This window comes from Acanthaster planci, linkage group LG17 (assembly GCF_054643075.1).
Source record: "Acanthaster planci isolate LZ-2023a linkage group LG17, COTS_SCS, whole genome shotgun sequence".
NCBI classification, from domain to species: Eukaryota; Metazoa; Echinodermata; class Asteroidea; order Valvatida; family Acanthasteridae; genus Acanthaster; species Acanthaster planci.
Window position 1 is genome coordinate 4,921,753 of NC_141793.1, and position 26,274 is coordinate 4,948,026.

At 39.2% G+C, this 26,274-nt stretch overlaps 1 protein-coding gene across 1 annotated transcript in view; it reads right to left on the reverse strand.

The window, feature by feature from the left end:
• LOC110988744 (SCO-spondin-like) overlaps positions 1 to 26,274 on the reverse strand; it is a 43,777-nt gene that overhangs the window by 5,239 nt on the left and 12,264 nt on the right. Inside the window, 40 exon segments of the mRNA XM_087148208.1 lie at positions 1,511 to 1,561; positions 2,916 to 3,039; positions 4,197 to 4,265; positions 4,267 to 4,385; positions 4,853 to 4,885; positions 5,390 to 5,549; positions 5,691 to 5,807; positions 5,990 to 6,099; positions 6,339 to 6,390; positions 6,614 to 6,712; positions 7,153 to 7,343; positions 7,545 to 7,629; positions 8,307 to 8,411; positions 8,562 to 8,602; positions 8,921 to 8,956; positions 9,643 to 9,688; positions 10,320 to 10,430; positions 10,772 to 10,962; positions 11,184 to 11,219; positions 12,923 to 12,977; positions 13,589 to 13,693; positions 13,857 to 13,885; positions 14,197 to 14,232; positions 14,570 to 14,621; positions 14,898 to 14,996; positions 15,386 to 15,576; positions 16,125 to 16,177; positions 16,747 to 16,993; positions 17,311 to 17,467; positions 17,982 to 18,283; positions 18,597 to 18,851; positions 18,984 to 19,049; positions 19,187 to 19,236; positions 19,846 to 20,077; positions 20,356 to 20,402; positions 20,554 to 20,663; positions 21,020 to 21,150; positions 21,554 to 21,950; positions 22,697 to 22,913; positions 24,119 to 24,373. Of these exon segments, the coding sequence (XP_087004334.1) occupies positions 1,511 to 1,561; positions 2,916 to 3,039; positions 4,197 to 4,265; positions 4,267 to 4,385; positions 4,853 to 4,885; positions 5,390 to 5,549; positions 5,691 to 5,807; positions 5,990 to 6,099; positions 6,339 to 6,390; positions 6,614 to 6,712; positions 7,153 to 7,343; positions 7,545 to 7,629; positions 8,307 to 8,411; positions 8,562 to 8,602; positions 8,921 to 8,956; positions 9,643 to 9,688; positions 10,320 to 10,430; positions 10,772 to 10,962; positions 11,184 to 11,219; positions 12,923 to 12,977; positions 13,589 to 13,693; positions 13,857 to 13,885; positions 14,197 to 14,232; positions 14,570 to 14,621; positions 14,898 to 14,996; positions 15,386 to 15,576; positions 16,125 to 16,177; positions 16,747 to 16,993; positions 17,311 to 17,467; positions 17,982 to 18,283; positions 18,597 to 18,851; positions 18,984 to 19,049; positions 19,187 to 19,236; positions 19,846 to 20,077; positions 20,356 to 20,402; positions 20,554 to 20,663; positions 21,020 to 21,150; positions 21,554 to 21,950; positions 22,697 to 22,913; positions 24,119 to 24,373 (4,862 nt within the window).

Below are 26,274 nucleotides of genomic sequence, written 5' to 3' on the forward strand. Positions count from 1 at the left end.
CTCTAGGAGGATCTACTTTAGAGAAGAAAAGGCAATACATGAAACATGAAATTTAAGTGTCTACTATGAAGACGATAGCCATGAAGATTAATCAAGGAGAATATTAATTTAAATAACATTTGGAAATTAAATTGATACATACGAGTGCGCCTCTGTCTTGTAGTTGTTTTGATATCAGAACCTGCAGGAGGACCTATTTTAGCGAAAGAGAAAAATTGTATTAATTAAATTAAATTGATACATACGAGTGCGCCTCTGTCTTGTAGTTGTATTAATATCAGAACCTGCAGGAGGACCTATTTTAGCGAAAGAGAAAAATTTCAAAAGTAAATTACTTCAATAACGACGAATGCCGAATAATTAGAATGGGAACAAAAGGGCGCAGAATCTCACTACTTTAATATTAAAAAGCTGTTGCAATCAAAAGTAATTTAGCAGGATATTCAGTTTAATATTTGGACAGACAGTAGATACACAGACGAGTGCACGTTGGTCGTGTTGATTTGTTATTGAATTGAAAGATTGGTTTCACTGACGAAGACAGAAATGCTAATTGACCACAACAGAAATATTTTCAATAGGTTTGAAGAAATCAATACATACGAGAACGAGTTGGTTGTGTTGTTGTTACAACATCAGAGCCACTGGGAGGACCTGTTTAGTGAAGGAAGCCAACATTGGATTAAAAAGTTTATTGCGTTGATGACGCAGAATAATAATTAAAAGGAATAAATTAGTTGTTTGTTGCATTAACAGAACCTCTAGGAGGATCTACTTTAGAGAAGAAAAGGCAATACATGAAACATGAAATTTAAGTGTCTACTATGAAGACGATAGCCATGAAGATTAATCAAGGAGAATATTAATTTAAATAACATTTGGAAATTAAATTGATACATACGAGTGCGCCTCTGTCTTGTAGTTGTTTTGATATCAGAACCTGCAGGAGGACCTATTTTAGCGAAAGAGAAAAATTTCAAAAGTTAATTACTTCATTAACGACGAATGCTGAATAATTAGAATGGGAACAAAAGGGCGCAGAATCTCACTACTTTAATATTAAAAACTGTTGCAATCAAAAGTAATTTAGCAGGATATTCATTTTAATATTTGGAGGGACAGTAGATACGTAGACAACTGCACGTTGGTCGTGTTGATTTGTTATTAGAGTTTTGAGCAGGGGCCTTATTTAGTGGGAAGAGAAGGGCACGATATTGAATTGAAAGATTGGTTTCACTGACGAACACAGAAAATGCTAATTGACCATAACAGAAATATTTTTGATAGGTTTTGAAGAAATCAATACATACGAGAACGAGTTGGTTGTGTTGTTACAACATCAGAACCACTGGGAGGCCCTGTTTAGTGAAGGAAGCCAACATTGAATTAAAAAGTTTATTGCGTTGATGACGCAGAATTCTAATTAAAAGGAATACATTGGTTGTTTGTTTCAGATTAAGATTAATCAAGGAGAATATTAATTAAAAATGGAAATTAAATTGATACATACGAGTGCGCCTCTGTCTTGTTGTTGTTTTGATGTCAGAACCTGCAGGAGGACCTATTTTGGCGAAAGAGAAAAATTTCAATGAATGCGGAATAATTAGAATGATATTTTCAATGGACTTTTGGATTTGTCACTACATACGTGAACGGGTTGGTTGTGCTGTTGTTACGACATCAGAGCCGGCAAGAGGACATGTTTAGGAACGAAAATGACGATACATGTACTGTGAAATAGGAAAATGTTTACAATGAAGCTGGTGAAAATAAAATGTTCTTGAGAAGAATAGCAGTTTCAATTCATATTTCGACATTGCATCCAAACATACTAATATGCTTGGTCTAGTTACGGTGCTGATACGAGAGGCTCCAGGAAGACGGGTTTTAGTGAAGAAAAAGTAATAATATTGAACTGAATATTTTTATTTAATTACAAGATGAGGACGAAGGATCCCGATAAACTGTGATTAGATTTTCAGTGATTTTTGGACGTATTACTTCATAGCAGAACGCACTGGTTGTTTTGTTTTAAAGGCAGTGTACAGAATTTGCAAGGTTTCAAAAGCGCGACTGTCGAATTATCTTGAAATATTTTACGGTAAAGTAAGTACATAATAGTGTCAGACAATCTGTAAAATCTTACAGCAAGAAATGCAGCCATTTTAAATAAAAAAAGAAATTTCATGTTATTTAATCTTTGGAGAATACAATTTGTTCAAATACCGCAACCGTTAACAGGCGCAGTGAAAATGACTGTCAACGCGCCTTTGGTGAGCCTAAACTCGTGGAATGACCCACAAGGTAAATCACAAACCGCAAGTCGGCCATTTTTGACAAATTTTAGTAAATGCAACTCCTATGCACTATCTTTGAGGGTGTCAGAACTTCTGGGAGGGCCTGTTTTGGAATGGGAAATGTAATGCCTGCACGTGTAACGCCAGCTTTGAATTTCTACTATCAAGATGCTGACAATTACAAGTATTTAGGTTTAGAATCTGAAGGAAATTCCAAAGAAGTAATGATCTTAATTAATTGCTTGATGCTTAATGATTTGAATTCAATAATTGACCTGCATGGTAAACAATTTCAACTTCCACTTGACAAAATAAAAATCAGTTATGTTACGTAATTGGAAACATCCTTGCAATGGATCTTGAGCTTCACATGAATTCAATGTAAGTGGGACGGACGGATGGCTTTTAATACCTCGAAACCAAATATATGTCTTTTTAATACTACTTTTGGTGGAAATAATTGTTTCGTTGGTTTGCGTTTTTTGTTTTTTTTGGGGGGGGCACGCTGTATGAGCTACATAGAAACGTTCTCCCGAAAAGAAGGCTACTTCTCTTTCGTTCAATTATGAGTGAAGCCCAATCGATTCGATTCTTAAAAATGAGCACCTCTCGACTTACGAGATTGAAGAGCTAAAGTTGTCTGCTGCGTTGTTGTTAGACAGTCAGCAGCTGGATAGCACGTTATTCTGTTGAACTGGCATTTGCACTCTTCACATTCTTCATTTCCCCAAGTTTCCAGTGGCTGAAAAAAAATCGCAAATACAATTTCCAAGGGAAAAGATGGTTCCTGTTTTAACAGACATTAACACTTCAAGTATTAAACACATTTTATTGACCGTGACAACTACACTGGAGGAACTGCTGATGAGAGAGTCTAAGCCCTGATTTATGATGGCGCTCTTTAATTCTCTTGGTAGCTCTCTTCATCTCAAGCACCAAGAACTCTACGAACCATAAACAGCTACACCACCACTGAATGGCATGGCCCTTACTGATATCACATCTTTTCCTTTTTTGGAATTTTTTATTCGTATTTCTGCCCGTACAATTCGATTAAAACAAAAATCCAGGACTTGAGGACTGGTAAATAGAGTTTGATTATTGCTGAATATTACATGATGATTGTTTGTATATGAAGTCTGATTTAAGGCAATTATAAATAGGTCAGACTTCCAGTGTCCATAGGTCACTGTTTAGACGACCTTTGACTTTATTTTTAAAGGGTTATTAGAGCTAGTTATAACTCACACTATAGACATGCGAATGCGCACAATTATTGGAAGTTTTGTACCCCGCTTAGATTACATATTTGTAATCAGTAAAGTTTTACGTGATCGTGGCGTATTCTTTGATGTAATCTGTGATCTACGATCCATAAACCCTTTGAACATGTACTTCTGTGAGCGAGAATAGATCAAGGAACCTGCGACAGTTGAAAAAACTTTAGACGAGTAAAACACCTTTAACAAAATGGATCATGTATTTAGGAACCCATTTGACTTCCATTTGTGCGCCTCGTGGAGAGCGACATCTTTTCCCGGAAAAATATAGCACATTTTCAATCCAATGCAAAATTGTTACCAACGTTTGTTGTTACAACTACAATCTGTGGTAATTCATTGATTTAAAAAGAGTAATGGGCAACGGGTTGTTTCAGTGTGTAGTCGGCATACCGATTAAGTAATAAATATTCATTTTGAACAATGAGCCAACTAGTCTTCATTCAAAACAATTTCCCCAGTCCATTCCACTTGGTATTTTCTGCATAAAGTCTTGGATGTTTTTTCAGAACAATACCCCCCATCCACCTTTGAAAACAAATGAGAGGTTTTTTTGTAAGGAGGAAACAGAAAAATGAAAAAAAAGATGAATGAAACCAACTTGAAACAACTTCCTTACCAAGCGAATATTGCCCTTGTCGTCTAAGCAGCGACACTCTTTTGGTTTGATGCAAGTTGTGCCATTGTACCACTGTGCCTTGTTTGCATTCACAACACAGGTCCTGTGGCATTTCATAGCATGTTACGTCTTTGCAGGCTCGTTCTCGACAGTCTTTGCAAATTGCTTGATCTTCTGGCTTGGCGCATGCTAAGATATGACAAAACAAGATTTGTCAGGTCCACATTACATAGGTCTACTCTTACGTTTTCCATTAGTAAAAACCATTCAGTACCCAACGGCACAGAAACGAAGTTATCAGTAAAACTAAAGTGAAAAGCACAGCACGTTTTTGCATCTGCTCTGTTAACATCACTTCAAAATTATTGCAAAATGTGGTTGTAATTTCAATTTCAGAATGAGTTATCGGCTTTGGGTTTTACATGCTGAACTGTAAAGGCGATTTCTTTGGCGTTGTGAAGGGACTTGTGACTGGACTTCCGAAGGGACTTGTGCAGGATTTGGGATGGACTCGACCCCAACACTGCTTAGCGAACAATAAGAGGGATAATAGAAACACCAAAGGGGCAATAATCACTGCCTTTTAAAATTATTCTTTCATTTATTTAGATCAAGTTTTCTAATTACGATAAATATATTCCTGCAAAGATACTTACTTGGTGAAGGTGTAGGTGGTGTTGGCGGCAAAGCTGTAACACAGAATTCAGTGGATAATAGAAATCTAAGTCTTGTAAAAGGTAGTAGGATAAATCATATTTCTATACGGGTACCCTAGCCGTAGCGCTGCAGTGGCGTAGCTAGGATTTTACTGGTGGGGGGCACAAAGGGGTACCAGCACTTTATGAGGGACACAAGCTTTCAAAGGTGTGTTTTGTGGAACAAATTTTTGTTAGCCTTGTTCAATATCCATTCCTCCGTTTTTTCCCAGTGGGGGACGGGGGCACAGGGAATGTTTGGGGGCAGGTGCCCCCAGCCCCCCCCCCCCCCAGCTACGCCACTGTAGCGCTGGTGGAAACATTTATCAAACAATGACCACCAGCAGCTGAACAGTGCCACTTTTGATTAATTTTGGGTGTTTTATTGTTTTATAATACAGTGGTGATTTTATTTATCACTAAGAAGGATGAACAATACATGTTCGATGTGCCGGATTTTAACGCGGCCGTTGATCGAATTTTAAATGGCCAACGTACGGCAATTTTCCTCGTCGTATCCATTGTCGCAGTCTGTGGAACCATCGCAATGCCACTTGTTTGGGATGCAGCTGGTCGAATTACAGTTGAAATCACCGACGCAGATATCCGCAACACAGTGGAAGCAGCAGTCGCCGTCGTCTTTAACCAAGACATGCCCCTTGATAATCACAATATCAATACACGTACACAGTGAGCCGTGAAAGTATTTGGCATTTCAGCAAGGATCACTTGAGCAACTGGACAAATACTATCAACTTTTAAGTTGGGTTTTCATCAGACAGACAAACGTATAATTTACCTCTTTACACTCTAGTTCCTCACCACACTGGGTCTGATTGCAAGTCAAGGCGTACTCATTTTTCTTGTACCGACATTCACAGGTTGTGCATGGGTCATCACGCCACGATGTGTCGGGCTGCAGAGGCAGACAAAATGATGTAAAGGAGATTTACTTGGAAATGCCGTGATCAGTTCTAAAACAAAATCTGACCCAAAGTTTCTGGTATGCCCAGATATATGTTTGTATTTCTTAATCTGTGAAGCGGATTGTGGGCACTATAAAACAATGATGTGCAGCTGCCAAATTTTCAAATATACCTCGTGACAGGTTTCCGAGTTTTCGTCGAAACAACCAATGCACTCGCTCGGGGAACCAGATGGGGTTGTTGAAAATATTGCTGTTGTCGAAAATGGAGCTGCTGTTGTTACTGTTGTAAAATACAAAAACTAGTAAATTTTTTCAAGTCGACAATTTGAATTATGACATTGAAAATGAGTATGTTTTGTATTAATTAATTTAACTGGTTGCCATGCCCTCTAGCTATAATAACCCTGTCATTTACAACAATTTTCGAACATAACAATGATGCAAATACAGTTGTTTACAAATGCCCATTTGGCCTGTGAAATTTTGTATATATGTATTCTTAAAGTTATAAAAACGTACTTTGCTCACAGTAGCAACACACACTTCCATCTGGCTCAATCAGAACTTGGCCCTTCAAAAAGATTACACTTGTTAGTCGTACATTAATTATTAAGTGTCTTCACAGATAGAGTGTGAGATATTAACTCTTTGTAAATATAAGCATAGTTTGACTGTCCTTTAGAGCAAATCTTTATTTCGCAGTAATAAAGAACATCTGTGTATCAGACATACTTAGCGCGACTTGAAAACAGTAATTTCAAAATTGAAATTTTAAATATATAATTATGTCTTACCTCATTGCAGTCAAGTGTGCAAAGCTTTGTGCAGTTAATGGTCATGTCTTCTCTGCAAATACATTTTTCGCAGTCGCTTTGGTACCACATTTCGTTGAACTATAAAAAAGGCACAATTATTTTGACGTTGATTTGCAAAGGCTTCTTGTTATTATGCGAGCGAACAACTTAAAAGTGTCTTGGTACAAAACAAATCAATGCAAACTTATATGCATGACTTTAACACTCGTTGCTCGAATAAATATTTGAGGGATTTTCAAATGACTTTTACTTGTGCTGTGTGCTGATACTATGAACAGTGTCCCATAGGTCACAGGGAAATTGAAAGTCGTGCATATGGAAAATAAATCACGACTAGAGATTCAATACTGTTAATTCGAACAAAACCGATATATCATTCACGTCCTCTACAAGGGTTTCCGTACTACTTATTTAAAACATTTAATCAACCAAAATCGTGAGAATTTATGACGAGAATCAAATTACTCTGAGATCTCTTATTAACGTGGTGCATAATTTTTTTTTTACTATAGGCCTACCTCTCTTTTGGCTCCTGAAACATCCGTACAAGGGCACTGATGCGCAGGAATGCAGTCTTTTTGATTCATCAGCATACCCTCGGGACAGAAGCAACCCTCTTTACACGTAACATCCGTGCAGTCCTCACCCAACGTTGAGCACATAACATGACACTCACAGCTCTTGCGATACACGTAAGGAGCAGTGCAAGCTTAATAAAATGAAACACAGAATTAATATCGAGTTTTTTCCTCACTCGATGAATCTCCTTGGATCACAACAAACTAATCAAAATACTGTTCTTCATCTCCTAAAGGAATACTGCATATTAAATCTGTAAGCAGAAAAATTGACATCTCGAATTTAAGTTGGACGGCAGACAAAAAGTTAGCAAAAATCCATATGGACCAACCTGAACGAATGGTTGTTGGAACAACTGTTGTTTGCACTGGTCTGCATTCACAACACATATCGTCGGTAGACATCACGATTTCGCCCTATCCAGCAAACCGAGGAAAGAAACAAAAACAAAAGATTTATAGCATTCATTTCTCAACTGAATGAACGACTGAAAAGTTAAATAAACCAGTCCAAATGAGGGCAATAAAAAAATCAGAAGTTTGATTTTGAACGACTACCATTTAATCGATGTTAAATCATTGTTTGTATGGTTTGTGTGGTCACATAATTGTAATCAGCAGAGCACGATGGTGTAACTGTCACTTAACTACCACAAATGAGACCAACCAAATTTGAACAAAGTGAAACGGCACAGGGAAGTCGACACACAGCCCATATATCTACAGTGTGTCAAAACCTGCCTTAAATAAATGTCTCATATTGTTTTTACATGTAAACATGTTTTCGTTCATCAGCCTACAGGATCCGACTTCATTTTGCAATCTTAGCGAGAAACGATCTGTAATTAATCAACTGCCACCACTAAGCCATTCTGGTTAGTAACACAGACTTAATGAGTCTCCAACAGGCGTGTTGCAGACATTTGTAAACGTCAACTCACTGAGCTATACTAGGATGATTCCTACTGATCACAATGACGCAGCTAAACAAAATATCTTATTCGTTATTGAGGATTGCTCGAGATACAGTAGGGTGATCAGCACTTACGTATTGGTTTAATAATTTGCAAGTGATAAATGTAAGATGTACTCACTTCTGCACAATCGTCTTGTGTGAGATGACATTCACTCCGCGAGCAAACGATTTCATCGAGACACGTGCATTCTTCGCATGCACCCTGTGCAAACAATTCTCCACGCTTCAAAAGCGCCGGAAACAGAATTAGAAACGATAGAAGTTGACTCTCAAGGAAGTTTAAAGCTGTGGTTAATTACAGAGGTCCTTTTTTAAATTCCGTGAATGGCCATTATTGTGACTGTGAAGTTGAAAAATGAAGTGTTCCACTTACATTGTACCACTTCCCAGAGAACTCATGATAACAAGGAGGCTCTGTTGGGGAAAACGATGATATTCAAATTGATTGCACCTTAATCAACGACGGCAGTTCAACCATTGGAAAGGTAATATTACCGAGCAAAGGATGAAGTGATGTGGTAGCATTAGCCTTTCGTTTTAAAGCCATGTTTGATTACGAGTGAAGATTACGATTACGAGTGAAATTTTCAACAAATTTTGAACATCCAAATTATTGATTTTTTTAGGGCACTCCAACTGAAACACCAAAGGGGCATTTGCGGTTCCGACAAGAAGCCTTTAACTGTTTGCATGATGAGTTTGCAAATCATTCACAAATAACCACAAACATACCCTGTGGCTGCGTGGTTGTAGTTATTTCCCTGTTACCTAAGTTGAAGAGAAACGGTATATTTAGAGACTTTGTATAGGGGAAAGGGCAGGATAGGAGAGAATACGACTGAAATCGGGCAAGAGGAGACAAGACAATACAACACAACACAAGATAACACACGAGAAGTCATTAACCCATAACGGGGATTCTCTTGGCCCTTTGGCACACAAATATTAAACGTAATGGCAAAATATATGTACCAGTAGTAAATAATACAACCAATATATAAAGAGAGACAAAAATGAAAAATTGCTCAAGCTGTAGACGATTGAGATGTAACTCTAAACTTAATAAAACGACACAAATAAGGGAAAGAGTCACAACACAGGAAATCATTGCTCCAACTGATCATTGCACCGCCTGTTACTACTGCTGATGGAACAAATAAGCTGCCGTATAGCGTAGGTTTTATATTTCGTTGTAAAAGACAGTTATGAGTTTTGTACAAATTTTGAGTAAATAGACTGGTCAGTTTCTTTCAGAAATCTCGTTAGCTGGTATATATCTCAATCGTACAGAAATTTCCGATCCAGCGTCCATAATGTAGGCCCACTCGCCCTAGATTATAATGTCCAAGGTCATAATACAGGTTAAGTAGGCAACAAACAGTGGCGTGATTTAGATTAGTTATGTGAATTACGTAAAAGAGTTTAATCATTTTTAATTTTCTTCTGACAATTACCTTTACATGTTGGGCAGCAATCGCCAGGAAAATAAATATAGTCATCCTGTAAAAAAACATATTTGCTAGGAAATAAAATGGTTTCTATTTTTTTCCGAAACAAAAGCTGGGTCTTTGAAATGTCATTGTCAATTCATTCAAAGATACTGTACAATCTACTGAAAACCGAACTACAATACGCCAGCAAAACGTAGGCCTATTGTTAGCACTGAAGTTAGGCACGATACGAATACTGAACTAATTATGGTGTCGCAAAGAAATCGTTTCATTGCAAATGAAAGGTTGTTGGTCACGCAGTGCAATCACGCTAAGCAAGGACAGATTCAGGGGTCAACAGGGCCATGCCCACCGCAATAAGGACCCCCAAATTTTAATAACTAAAAAGGGGGAGAAAGTGATTATTCGGGCTTTATTCTCCTTTTCCCACAGTGTGTAAAAAGCATCTAAATATACCTTTAACCACCTGGATAGGCCATAAAGGTTTCGTGAAAATATTTCCCAAACACGTGGTGGCCCAAAAATGTGGTTCTGATTCAATCCTTAATAATAAGCTATGGTGACATTATAAATACATTCCTAGTTACATTGCAATCAATAATGTTCGAGCGATTTCACAGAATGCACTTGTAAACTGATAGTGTAATAATAGCAGGGACAAACAATTGTAAACCGCTTACCTCAGAGCAGTCGAGGTTGTCATTGCAAACCGTGTCGTGGCATTGGATTTCATTGCGGAAGCAGGTACAGTAGCTGCAGTTTTTCTTTGGGTTTTCCCAAGTTTCTCCAGGCTGAAACGTAAATGGTCAAATATGACTACTGAAGGCTTGAAAATTAGGTACCAGATAGCGATTTTTGTGTTTCTTATATCTGAATCAAAGGATCTCTTTCACCATGTTGATAGTCACGGTAAAAAGCACAGGGTCCAGTTTTATTCTTGTTATACAAACTAGCAACCAAATGCAACACAAAGGCTGCACACAGGCCTAATAATAATAGTGTCATTTTTTTCATTTCTATGAAGTGTTCAGTGTTTAGCAAAATCTGTATCCCTGTAGTGAAGACTTTAATTGATCGAATGTCACTGGTCAATAATCCAATAAATCGGCTTTGTGTCCAGGTTAAAACCCACCTGATGGACACCCTCAACGTCTTGGCATAAGCAATCGTTTGGGAATACACAATGTGTGCCATTAAACACCAGATGCCTTTTGCAGGCGTTGCAGGTTTCGGAGCCAGAAAACGTCGGAGGTATTTCACATGTGTCAAGGTACATGTACTGACAACAAGTAGGCTCGCCAACCACAAACGGATCCAGACATTCTGCATGAAAAAAAATTGCAGTTTGATAAATTTCAAAATATTACCAGTTATTTAGGAAAGCATAAAAACATCCAATTGAAACGAGCCAAACATTGAGGAAATAAAATATGACAATCAACGCAGATATGTATTATATGAAATTTAGATGTAATATAATTGCAAATAACCAAATTTTATCTATGTTAACAACGGTTGCACTATTATTCTGAAGCAAAACTTACCAACAGTAGGCGTAGTCATCATGGACGGAAGTGTTGCTGTGTGTAGGAAAAGACAAACGTATTTCTACTACTTGGTTGAACTGCTTTCAGACACAAAAGGAAGACGCTGACGAAACAATGCACAACTTTATAAAACACTGTGATATACTGTCTGAAATACAGTAATATGTAAAATTCAATGGTCTCAAAACTAGGCCAAGAACAATAGAAGTATGAAAACAATTCAGTTAAATAGACGTCTGTCTTTCAATTGCATTCAAAGACTTCAGGTGTGCTAACACACCTTCCAAAGAAATAATTAAAAGTCTCCTTTTCCATAAAATACACTATGACAAACAAGGCCATCCCTGAATTGGGCTTTATTCTTAAATCTGTATGTAATAAACTATTTGTTAAGTTATGTTTGGCCATTCCCAAAGGCTTCTAGAAAACGTTGGCGATTCATCGTCTCTTTGCCTCATCGGAATTCGAACATTTGCAGCTTTTCAAAGTTAATTCACTGCTAGACTAAATTTATAATGTAAAAAACCTGTAAGGTCTAAGCATTACCACATTAAATGCATTTGGTCTTTATTTTATTTCTTTTCCATTTCAATTTAATGATCACACTTATTACACAATCAACAGGAGTGCAATAAAAAGGGCCTTTTAGTTCAGCGCGCTAGATAACTGAAACTGGCTCTTGCCTTAAGTCCTTGAGGCGTACCGTATATTCATAGTATCTCCGAACCGAAGCATCTGATTATACGCCACTCACAACAAAACAAGACATAAAAATCAAGTTTTCTTTATGTATGCCAGAGTCTTGTATTTTGGGGGGGGGGCTGGATGCCGATCCTGGCAATTCAAAAAACTCACTAGAACAATGGCACACAGAAAATTAATTCATGGCATGTACACCTTACCACAACCATGAAGGGGGTAGACCGAACCCAAAACTGCTGTTAGACCAGACTAAGTTCAGCAGCTTACGATTAAAAATATTATACAATGTATCCCTGATTAGATACACGTGTGCTTAGCGTTACACATGTGTACGTCAGTGCAGGTGTGTTCCCGCAGCCTTTTGAAACTTTCAAGCACTATGACCCCTGCACATTACATCAAATTTTTGCCAATGGTAAATTTACTGTAACTGCAATTTGTATTTAAACCAATTAGACTTGTTAATTACAACAGTGTCGCTTAACGACTTTCTGTCTGCCTAAGCTTCCCCATTCACGAGAGCTCGATGGAGGAGAAGGGGGACGGTGGTGGGCTAAATTTCGGCTGAATTTATTGCTCATTTTCTTTACCACCCCCGCCTCCTCAAAATGACTGTAACAGAATAAATGGATCTGCAAAAATAGCGTCCTGAAGCGCGACTGGACCTTTTGATTGGACACCACCTTCCCTGACATCAATATGCAGACAAGCTGACACATACACGGTATTTATGATTTATTAATAAATGCTTTTTAAGTGGTCGCCTGCCATAATTAACTTAATCTGTATAAGATCACGCACCACATTGTAATGTACATCGTACGTGGCGTTCCAGGGCCCCCAAATCAATCTTGCGAACAGTAAAGGTCATAGATCAATGTCTGTTTACGTGCTTTGTGTCGGCCATTATTTGGACGGCCTGAACAGGATGTAAAGTAAATGTATAAGGAATTTTAGCAGCGAAATGATAAAAGGTTCTACAGCGGGTGTTCGAGTTATCGGTAACGAAATAACCTGAAGACAAATATACTTACTTGTGATGGAGACACATTCACAGCACTTGTCTTCAAAGGATACCAATTGCTCACCCTTAAAGTAAGTGAGGAAAAGGCAAAAAGAATGGAAACTTAGCTGTGCAGGAATATGTCTCGACGTTTTCCGAAACTTTGACTTCTACATGGTTACCTGACAAGACATTCTGTCCAGAAGGTTACTTCTTTAAAGAGAGAACTTGTATGAAAAAAGACTGACAACATTGGTCTACAGGCAACATACTTCTAAAGCAAAAAAGCAAACTTGAGCAGGTCTGGGTGACCGAATATTGGTCTGTTTAAAATGTTGATGTCCGGTAGTTTTAAAGATACGTCATTGCGTCACTTTATACAAGAACAAGAACTGCGTACAAGAATCTGTCATCCACACTGTACACATTGTACAAAAAAATCATAAAACGAATATGTTGGAAGAGTATATAGTAAATCGCCCATTTTAAATTGTCACATTTGACTTTAGCACATTAAAAATCAATGAAAAACTCTTCCAAACCGATGACAAGTGTAATCCCTTTTTACAAACAACTCATAACACAGGAAAGAGACATTTTTTGTCAAAGGAAAAATTTCGTGATGTTGCAAAGTGAACATGGTGCATTTGTTAATTTTTTGTTTCAGTCTCAAGGTAACTCTCACAGAAATGCCTACCTCTGCGCAGCTGTTGGGTCGTTTGTGGCAATCGTAATAGCAAGAATATGTTCCGTCAATGCAATCACAAGTTCGGCATTCATCGGGCTGTACCGTTGTCCCCTCCTGAATCGCATTCAACCGGTTAAAATGAAGAAATTAAGCAAGTATACTAAAACTAAAAAGTAGTGTGTGAGCCAAACATTGAATCATATAAGAAGGCAGGGATTTCCCTTGTGCTTTCAAAACATGTCGTAGTTTTATTGTTTATAAAATCTGTAAAACTCACCTCACACTCTGAAGTTGCGGTAGTTGTCACTGGGGTGTGCAATGAAAGAGGTAATTGAATGTGAATCATTTTAATTCACCGAATGCCAGTTCACTTGAGATAAATAAACTTGTACTTTTCAAATTATCATTTTGGATCACTAAAATATGTTACGCATTGTGGTAAACATGTAACACACGTAAGTTGATAAGTTATTTACAAGAAATTAATCCAAAAGACAATTTTAATGTGGTATAGTGTACTTCTGCTCTGGGAATTGGGGTCATGGGTTCCAATAGAGTAGATTGCCTCAAGAAATACAACTACCATTATAACGGCAACTACAGTTACTTAGGCTCACCTGGTGAAGCGGTTGTAGGAATACTGATTTTTTTACCTAAGACAAAACAATTGACAAGAATGTTTTAAATCGGATTAGAGACTCGCCAGTATACATATCTTCTCAGTGCTTGCAAGTACAATTTGCTTTCCTTATAGTACCCACCGAACCAGCTTAAATAAATTAACTTACCACGGGTCGAGTGCATCTCGGGAACCTACTGTTTTTCCCATTAATTTCCATTACTTTGAGAAACGAAGAGGATACTCATTGAGCACGCAGGTCGAGGAACCATACACTACAATCAGATGACAGGCTACATGGGAAACTCTGTGCCACATACAAAACAGTTATCAACTATTTTATATTAGGTAATACAACGAAAATGACTCACATTGGCAGCACTGTGTATCATCATGTTCGTTGAGAAGTAACACTTCTGTGAGCTAAAAGGGACAAAAAAACGACATTGAGGTATTATCATAAAGCCCAGAAAGTGGGACACTTAGAATTTTGCACCACCATAAGGATGCCACTTCACGTACAGGCTGTAACAACAAAACGCCCTTCTCTTACCTCTGAATTTGCACACAATGGTGGATCAGATTGTACCTTTTGATTCAACAGTTAAGATATCGAGTTCTCCGTGACGTTTTGTGGTAGGTTCGGTATTCTATTTAAATTGGCAGCGAAACTTTCAAATAAGATGAGCGAACTCTTACAGCGTCGCACAGGATATTGCACTCCTTGAAACAACGGGTGCGTCCAGCCTCACATCTGCAAACTTCACATCTCCCCTCTCCACTCCACGTGTCTCCGGACTGTACGGTAAACAATAAGAAGTTTATACCGGGGCGAGACAGTGAATATTTCAGTTGTTGTTCTGAACGTAGTTAGGCAAATGTCTTACTAATGTTGAGAAGTTTAATTGTAAAACAACTATGCACTTGCAACCACAGTTTGCTCCAGATTTTCTGAATCAAGATTACAGGTGACAGTGTGATGGAATTTCAACGCAATATGCAACATGTTATTCCCGTGGTAATGTAAACTTTACGTTCATATTTCAAGAGCCTTAAATGGGTTTTTGTAAAAAACGTGTACATGTACAGATGTGTTTTGTATACATTTTGGTAATTGTTGAAGTGTGTTTAATCGGCGATAACAAAGAAGGGATCCATCTCGAATAATATTCCGTTATTGGGCTCACCGAGCGTATGATGCCTTTGTATTCGCAGTCACACTGTAGCTCGTCTGACGAATCTTTGCAATTGAGTTCGCCGTCGCAGAACTTGGTGTCTTGGATACAGAAGGTCTGATCTGCACAACATGAAAAGCCCGGTGGGCAGGTACAGGTCGGGGGAGGCTTGTGTGCACACGGCTTCTTCGTGGCAATAACAGCTATCACAAAAACGGAAAAGTAACACCAACTTTCAAAAATAATAAACAGTGTGCTGTTACATTTATAGTTTATCGTAACGCGCCTGTCGAGATTTTTGGGATAAGTGCTGCATCAGATGCAGAGACAAAGAAAGAGTAGGCAAATCCTAGAGGAAACACAGCCTGCAAAATCTAACATCATCGAAATTTAGACGTAAAGAAACTTCTGGAAAGTCGGTGTATGACTTTTTTCTTATACTTTCACATTGGATACGTGTGGGAGCTCATCGAAAAGATGATGCATAAAACAGACCTCTTTTTGAATTGACTGGTTTTTAGAAGCAAGTTATAACGGTGCCTACTGTGAAGATTCCAAATTTACCTTACTTTCCACGTAACAATAATAATAATATTTTTGGTTCATTTTTCGTTGTGACTTCACATCCGCATCAGCTGTATCCACGTACAGTGCATAAACATTATTTGTGTTGAAGATCATGTTAAAATGGGAATAAATGTTTAAGACTTTGCTTATAACATAGTATGCAATTTACATGCTGAGCATTTACCCCTCTGTGTGCAGTTTGTTCCAGAGCATTCCAAATGTCCTCCATTACACATACTGTGGTAAAAAGAGAAAATATTAGGAATACCGAACGATGACGTGTCTTTACTGCAGTGGCGTGTTGGAAACTGGGGGATAGGGGATGGGAAAAGGTTGGGGGATGACTTGCCCGGCCACGGAAATTTGAAAAGTGGGGGACGGGACACCATACACACTAGGGGCGATGTTCCTGATAAAACATGCACATCTGTAATATGTATCAAATTCATGCAGAATCTTACATCAGAATAGTATATTTATGGCTTTTTAAAATTGCTTTTCCCGTTTAGTGATATCGCGAACATTTTAGTCGTAGGGAATCCTGAAAATTCTTCACAAGCCGCTTTTATTTTTTTGTTCATCACGAAACGGTGAGGGGATGATTCAATAGCCATTCCCCTACTTCAAAAAATGTGGGGGTGGGATATACCCCCATCCCCTCCGGAATTAGCGCCCTGCTTTACTGACCATATAGAATGACTAACTTTGATCAAAGGTATTGGCAATCAAGCTAAGCTTTTTAAACCAATTTCAGGAACTACATACGGTAGCCTCCTTTTTAAAGTTACTTTTCACGTATTTCTTACCACTGCATGCAGTCACGAACAACAAGGGCGCCGTGCTTGATCTGCACTCGGCCGTTGTCAATGAAACAAGGGCAAAGCTGTCTCTCAATACACTTGTCGCGGAAAAGCACCTGACCCTCCGGACAGTGACAACCCTCCACGCAGTGTGTTTCGCAGCCGTAATCTTCGCTTGCATGCGATGGATAGCACTTGTCTGGACAGATTTTACCACAAGCCTGGTATTTCCTTCCGTTCTCACACTGCAAAGCTGTAAAATTTGATGTTAAAGACATGGGTGAGGTGTGCATAAAAACGGTTGCTATGATACTATGAGCTTAGCTTGGAAATCAGCAAGTGATTGACAAGACCTATATAAAAGCACAAAATTTCGTGAGCCTCAAATTTCTCCATTTTCTTACAACAGTTTTTTTCTGAAATTTCCGAGCACTGTGCAAGACATATCCCAGATAATAATAATTACAATATACATTACACTATGCAACAAATGGTGTTCACTTAGGAATCTTAGGACTTCAGGGGAACTTTCAAAAGCACGTTTCTATAAGGTTGGCATAGAACACCTACCGCAATAACCATCGGACCGCCAAGCCATAGCAACGTTGTTCTCGTTGCAAGCCATAGCGTATGCAGCAATGGCAGTGCACATGCATTCGCAGTCAGCACCCCTGTCACAGGCGCACGTATCAAAGACGCATGCGAGGAAGTAAGGCTCGGGATCGACCTGGAAGTTAAAAAATACACAGGTCAAAAACCAACGTCGTCAAGCTTCCCCCAAATAGGCTACTCAATAGCTACAGGAGTGTAGAGCTGCAACGGAATTTATAGTCATGCAAATACACTTTTGCTTCTACAACAAAGGACTATAGTAGTCAATACTTTTAAAAGACATTTAGAAGTAGAAGGGTCAGTTCATGGCCCATAGGTCAGGTTGGTTGAGGAGAAGAGGATCTTCCCTCCATTTAGACCTGTGAGGTTCGAATCACTTCCCTTTGAATATCATTCAGAAGTTTACCTTTCATATCCTAAAAAACTGCATATTTAGTTCGCTCTTTCACTCTAGAAACGATATTTCCTCCACTTTTTTACCCTGTTCTAGTCAATTATTTCATTCACAACATAATGGCACGTTCGAACATACATAATGGCACTTTGGAAATTAAATATCAATAGTTTCTCCATATTAATTGCTTAATCGTCAGTTCAAAGAGGTCGAAAACATCGCACAGAATACTTACTAGATTGTGACAGGACGAAAACAACGACTTCTTTATTATACCGCATACTTTTTCTGCCCAAGGTCGGCGGTGGGGCATGGAGTCACATGGGTAAAGCACTTCCCTTGGTTCAGCACAGTTTGCAACGGTTCTCCAACTATGACCAAAGGAGTGCCCCATTGCCTCAATCTCACGATTCCGGGTCTTAAAATCGTCATTGGCGTCCCCGTTGAAATCACCGCAGAGACCGCAGACCTGTCCAGCCAACAGGGGATCGAGGGTGACGTGGACGCTTGTTCCGTAGTCCCACTTCAAGGTAATACCTGACGGGTATAACGGCGTATCGTGTACAACAAATAGTTATAACAATCTCAGCGCCAATAATCTAAACAAGACACTAGTTCAAGAGCCTTCAGGCTTTCTTGTGATGTGTGCCCCTAGTTCCCCTGCCCGTAAAGTAATTAAATAGAGATATGTTCAGGGTAGAGCTGAAGGGCTGAGGTACAAAAATTTGAACTAAATAAATTAGACTCTCAAATAGATGTTGAAAATTCAAAATGACAACAGAAGTTGGAATTGTTTGTTAAATCAAGACGGTAACAGGTGCATCCAACAGTGGACAATCCTATGACTTACCATCAGGAGTTTTGATGACAAGATACATTCCAGCATCCTCCATTTTAATTCGAGCCTTAGTATCTATCTCTGGGTTCACGGTGACGGTGTAAGGCCTGCCTCGCACAAGGTAAATAGTGGTGTCATACAGCGTAAATTTTATTGCCTTGGTGCAGGTCACACCATTCTCACCGCAGGGGATGTTCTCGATGAGGACACGAAACGAACCTTCAGGTTCTCCGCAGAAATCCTCGACCAAAGTATACTCACAGTCACCTGTTTATTCAAATTAAAAATTAATTAACTTACACCTTCGAGACATTAATATTCGATTATCCTTGGGAACTGAAGACGATGAATGCAATGACGGTACAGGGACACAAAAATCGACGGGAACTGAAAGCTTACCTTGGAATTTATATCTTCTCATGTCGAATGTCACAAAGTGTGAATCGCCATATGAGCTGCATGTCGCTGCAAAATGGACAATGGAGAAAAGTATCGAATTACAAGTCTGTAATTAAACGTTCATCCTCAACAAACTGTAAAATAACGAACGGGTATTTATAGTTTAAATTAGTCAGCAAAGGCAGCAAAGACGGAATACTCACATGGACAAGTGTCATCATCACAGATCCATCTGTGGTCCGTGTTGCACATGCTGGAAGGTAAAATTCCGAAAAACATTTACTCGTCATCGGATTCCTCCATTTAGTCAGTGTGTACGCTCGCCTAGTGCGCTGCACGTTATATCGCTTAAAGCTATAATAGGAAAGTGGGCGAATTTTTGTGCTGTACTAGGTGTTAAGTCTGCAGTTTATGAGTAAGTGAGATTTCGAAAAGAGTCAGGGAATTAGTTGTTAACCGGAAAACTTGCGTGGAGAGATCCACGCAAGCTTATTCTTGATCTCGCACGACCTTACCAATAATGCTACTACGTTTTGGGTACAAATGTGAGTAAAAATTACTAAAACTTTGCAATGTTCATTTTCTTGTTCAAGTATCAAATTCTGGTATAATTTTGCATTATCTCTGGAATTAAAGATCATTGAATCGCATTCTTTAGTAGTGATAATCTGTTACTTTTCTTCCTTCAAACACCAGGCACCTAACCGGGAGCAATGCATGGGCCAACTTTTGAACTGTTTACTTACTTTCGACTGGCCTTTCAACAAGTGCTTTTGGAAAAGCAAACTTTCGGGGAGGGTAACACCGCGCCATTTATTGGAGCGATATCCACAACCTCGATAAAAGATTCACGAAGGCCTACCATTCATGGCAATCCATGGCGACCTTCTCGTACACCTTATAACTCTTGCCGTTGTAATCGCAGGAACATTCCTCCACCTGGATGCACGTTCCCTTATGCAGAACTTTACCCTCGGGACAGCCACATCCAGGGGTACATATGGTCTGCACACACGGTAGGTAAGCATTTTGGCAAGTCCTCTCGCACTCTTGACACAATAGCCATTCCATTCCGTCAGCGCAGCTCTCGTATGCTGCGACAACAAGGTAAAAATGTTGGCACAAACAAAAATTACGGAAGTGGAAACAAAAGTTCTACAACATCTACGAGAGGAAGCTGCCAAGACAACTCCTGAAAGTGGACTTCCTGAAGGATATATTAATTTCAATTGATCCTGTGAGCTTCCCTCAACATTGTACTAAAATGAAAGACAAATTCCAAATCAAACTAACACGATGACATTGTTATACTGTCTGTTATGAATAGTAAGACACAAAAACCAACTGTAGAGATATATTACAAATTACACACCTGTGCAGTCCTTTTCGGTACACCTGTACGTTCCAGCAGAACAGTAACTGCACACAAATAAAACAATTACTGCTATAAAAGAAGGCAATTACAAAATTCTGAGGAGTCATTGTTCATCTAAACTTTTATTCCTCTTTATTTATTCATTTGTTTTCCTGCTATTAATTGGCAGAATGAACCTTTTTATACGACACATACCATTCATTGCAGCCTCTCCTCCAAGACTGTCTCGATCCGTAAACCACACCATCTACCTCACAGGAGCAATCTTCCACAGGTACGCATTGGCCCGACCCGACGTCACGAATCTATATACAAAACGAAGGTTCATCAACAGTGAAATGTAGTGCTGAGAGTGCCCTTTGTTCAAATGATTCAGTTTTTACAATCTTTATTTATTTATTTATTTTTTTGTGAGGACAATTGAAAATATTGAACTAAACTGGAATTTGAATACCTTCTTTTGATCCAGTGATTTCTAACACCTTACGTGTTATCGAAATCGGGGTAATTTTCCTGGGTAAATGTACTTGTGACCATGCATAAATTGTGCGTGATGAATCTCTCCACTGAAACAGGCAACATCTGTAACGTTCCATACTACACTAAAAAAATCTGACTCTCACCCCGATGACACCACTCTTAATGACAGTTTGTTACTTACTCTACCCTCAGGGCACTGACAGCCCTCCACACATTCCTCTTGGCAGAACTGATCCGAGGATATGTCTCCACAACTTGAGACACAGTTGGATCCACAAATTTTGTAGACTTCTCCAGAGGGACATTTGACGGCTATGTGGGATTAAAGACATACACGTTAAGTTTGGCAACATTAATACTGAAGTGTTTGACCCTCTCCTTTCGAAAAAATGGCCAATATCATAATGACCCAGAATTTTGGGGCTTATCACTAGCTACATCCCAATCCCAACCCTTGATATAACCCTTTGTAGTTGGTAATGTTAGACGCCCAAATACTCTGCAGCACTTGACTGTGTTGCGGTCGCTTCGTTTTCTTGGAAAAACACTGTCCAGAGTTTGAATTATGTCCTGGCCACAACAATAAATACAGTCGATTATAACACATTAATGAAGATAAATCTATGGAATTTCTGCATTAATCTTCATAATTTTCTATTAAACTTCCAGCAGCTAAAATGAGAAAGCGCCCCAAGCATATTCAGGGGTTACTTACGGCAGAATTGAGCACTTCGCCAGTGAAACTTGTCCCCAGCCGCCACACATTCACGGGCGTAAGAAGCAAAAGCCAGGCACTGGCACTGGTTGTCACTAGCGTGGCAGCCGCAGACGGCATCTCGGCACTGCTCCTCGTATTTATCTACAGGAACCAGTTTGTTACATTCATTGAATGGTGGCTGTCGAAGCATCTTGCAAATTCTGTTTGCAAGGTGCACTCGCTGCGAGTGCAGATCACAGGGCCGGAGTGCCGCGTCCTCCTCCACGTCGGGACAGTGACGCCCCATCTTCCAAGAGTTGCCGAAGAAGTTGATCTTGGCCTTGGCGTCCACACCAGACAGGGCTGTAAAGTCGTCAATCTGTTTGCTGTTGTATGTTCCGCAGAGACCATGTACCTTTTGCCGGAAACCGAAATATGATTATATATAATGCCCTAACTTTTCCCAACGGGGTCTCTCCGGCAGTGGGCACTGTCCAGAGACGCCGGTGGACCCCACTCCTCTTCCCTTTCCCTCCTTTTCACTATGTCCACCCCAATCCCCTATAAAGTGTTTTCATTCGTTAATCGTAGTTTTGTATTACTACAGTCCCGTGTATTCTCAAGTTTCCATCTTTAACTATGTTTTCCTTTAATGTACACCGGTGTCTGTTTCTCTTGTTTCAATTAATCTTTTAAATTTGTGTACATATATACTTTTCATTGAAATAAAGTTTCCTTTTGAAAAGTAAAAAGTATATTTTAAGGAATTTTTCAGTACTAACATTTTTGATGACAAAATCACATTAGACCGTTCTGTAATCCTGAACTAAACACCCAAACAACTGAAAGCAGATTAATGTACACTGTTTACACTTAATAATTTACACGAACAATGTGCTGTATGTGTTATTCTTTAAAAGGTTTACATAAAAAGGGTCTTATTTCGGTTCTATACAGATTCTGGTCCGAAAACAACAGTTATGTAATATTTCTCTAAGTAACCAGAGGAAAGGTATAACTCAAAGAGCATTAACAGCGTGGATGCAAGATAGAAGTCTGGCGGATACATGTAATTTTCTGAAATGAATGATACTACAAATGGCGCAACTACGCAACCGCAAGGAGCCAATGTTTCAAGTTCCACAGCGAATACAACAATACCTTTGTTTGCCATTTAGGATTCAGTGTAAGATACAGGCGACCGTCTCTGCCCAGCAGTACGTCGATACCATGTTCGGCAATGGTCAAACGGGTGAAGATTGAAGACACTTGCCGGGCAACGAGAGTGGAACCATCGGCAGATTCTACCCGGAAAGGTAACTTATGTGACGTCGTCCCTGACTGTGTAGAGGCCTTGATAGATGATTGGCTATTCAGTCTGTTCAACGCAAACATAGTGTTTTGAATGAGCATTGTTTCTTGTGGGTGATACAAGTATTAATTTAACATTTTATTTGGCTTGCTTCTGACTGACCAAAGATGAACACTCACAGGGATGCCTAATAAGAAAGCTGTGCAACTGATTTCTTTCGATCGAAATTGATGGAACTTGCATACTCTAAACGAATAGAACTCTAAACGAAACAAGAATGGTGACTGGCAAACACAAATGCCCCGCCAATCCCGTGCATACACTCACATCTTGAATTTTCTGAACACAAACAACATCCTACTGTATAGCCATTGTGACCTTTACCCTTGACCTTTCAGACTTTAATGCAATGGGCTTACCCAAAGAATGCGCAAGCCAAATTTGAGATTCTCACGCTAAATAGTATCCCAAGTTATCGCGCTGACAAGATTTGTATTGTTTTAGCCATTATAACTTTGAACTTTCGTTCTGAAATTCAATAGGCTTCTAATTAGGATTATCAATAGCAATAGCAAACCCAATTTGAAGTTTATTAAGTGTGTCTCAAGTTAACGCGCTGAAGAGAAGTTTTAATGTTTTAGAAATTGTGACTTTGACCTTTCGTTCCAAAATTTAATAGGCTTCTCAGGACCAACAAGAGTAATCCATAAACCAAATTAGAAGCTCACTCGTAAAATATTTCTTAAGTTATCGCGCTGACAGTAATATTCCGGACACCCACACACACCCACCCACGGAAGGAAATGGCGAAAAACACTCTGGAGGCTCCTTTGCTATATGAACTTCCCATTGGGCCTATCTACTTTCTGAAATCCCACTTTAGTGTAAAAGGGCATAGGTTCATTTTTACATGATTTCTCGTAATTTTCACTGTGAATAAAACACATATGCAGCAAGGTATGAGACGGAGAGAACCTCCCCCTGCTTTGTGTTGGTCATTGTCTGGCAGGAATCTGGGGAATTCCTTTCAGACATCTTGGGGGGATGTGTTAAGTAACAATAGTCTGGAATGTGTATAGGGATTGAACATGTTGGGGGGTACCCCTCGGTCTCATTTCTTGCTGGGTATAATAAAACAAAATCGAGTAACGTTGTTGCAGGGAGTACCTCGTACAGTGACCACTCTCGTTCACCCTCTGGTACAGATATTCACATGCTCACATGCTGAGTCTCTGGCGAGACTTGGTTCAGTTCTCCATGACTACACTTACTCATAGATTGACTGATCAGCAGTGACTATACTGACGATCATCAGACAAGAGCGCAAACTTGCTGAACAATCTTCAAACTCCACCAGGATGCTAAAATTGGGGTCAGTCAACTCTGCGAGTAGATATTCACAGGAACCACTGGCTGGGAATAAGTAGTTGGAACCGTCGAAGGTTTTGAAATGGTGACCTCCGGACACGCTGCATGTGGCGTTGCACTCATTGGTGGTACAGTCCCATCTGCCTCCAAGACAAGTGCTTCAAGACGAAACGGGATTTGTGAGAGTTACAAATGCTGAAGCGCACTGCTAATTATGAAATTTAACGACAATTACATGTAACGAAAGCAGAGGCAGCAGCAAAAACAAAGAAGAAGATTTTAATAATTTCTGACCATGCGTGAAGATGATTGTTGCTTAGTTGGCAAATAAGTTTGGGGAGTTGGTTTCTGGATTCTTTGTCCGATTTTCCTAATATTATCAGCTGTGTTTTATATAGGCAAAGTTCATACTGGTCGAACATACAAAAAAGCTGGAGAGCTTTTGCAACTTCTGTTCAACATTGATTAAAATAATTTTGGCATAATTGATATAATTTCAGTTGGAAGCACTGAGGTCTGTACTAAAAGACCTTAATTTAAGTGTCAATTCATTGACATTATTATCAGACACAGAAAAGACAATGGAGCACTTCATTCATATTGCATATTGATTACTTGTAACAGGAAATATAAAAATAGAGCAAAACTGCAAATAACCAGATGCTACCCAACAACCAGGAAATAATTCAGATACGCAGGACTAATCTGTTTTCAATGACACCATATTGATGATCTAATTATTTTCGCAATGGGTTACACACCATTTTGAATGTCACACCTAATTTACTTTAATCCCATAGATAACAATACTTGTTTACATCGTTCATTTAACCTCGACCATGAGGTTATGGATTTCCTTTATGTATGTAATCTTGCTTCTTGTGATAAGCAACAGTTCCTGAATGATGCATCAATAAATAATTGAATCAATTATTGCACGAGGTGTCTTTATATCGATCAGCATTTGTCGGGTTGATAAAAGGGAGCGTGATTTCCCACAGAAAAAATCTAGCACAGTTGCCTATCATACAGCAAATACCAGGGACAGTTTTTTCTATTCCTGTTGGTTGAAACGCGTCATGTGAACATGTATTAACATTCGATAATGCCCACTCCGATGTGATAATGCCCACTGCCTAAAACATGCGCTGGCACCTGGACACGAGAAAGTTTAATCGATTTCGATTGGACAAGAGTCTGTGTTCACATGGCACGCAGAACTTGCCACGCGCGTGTCAAGTCCATATAAGGGGATTCTTCTGATAAACTTGCACAAGAAATATACCATTAAATGCATGGGAGTTTGGGGGAAAATAAGAGCAAAATTCTTGAACAAAATCCTTGGAAATTTATCATATTTTGATTTCTTTTGACTCTCTGACTAAAATTGTATTTATGAATGGGAATAGTACTTGGTTCGCCTTCAGGAGAGTGAACGCTGATTATGCCGACCCCTGCAGCTTGGGCATTAGACGCGGCCATTCTCTCGAGCCAGTCTTATAACGCACGTTTAAGACCGGCCAAGCACATATCTATTCCCTCAAAAAAACCCCAAAATTCTGTAGAAGACCGTATTTTTTCAGACTTTTCAAAGGTTTATCATCACTATGAACTTTACCATTTTCAAAGCAGTGTTGTAGTCAAGACCACCACCAGACCAGACACAAGACCACGCACAAGACCAGTCACAAGTGGCAGTGGGAACAATGACAAAGGAATGCCTTTGTTGCAGTACAGTTAATAGCTTGTGACTTAAACTGAGACGGGAGGTCTTATGTGGTTTTGTGAAGATTTTAAGTGTTGTCAACTACAACTGTTTCAAAATACATTTGCCAAATAGTACACGTATTAAATTTGCCTTGCCAAATAGTACACGTATCAAATTCTACTCCAATCTATGATGTACCTAACTAGTAAAGTCATTGATAAAACGTACATTGCCAAACACCAGCTAAATTACTTTTCCCTATCGACTAGTTAATTAGCCAGACGTGTCAGCCCCTCCAAATGCAAATCCCAGTTCGCAACGGAAAGTCATGAAGGCCAGACTGAGGAAAAT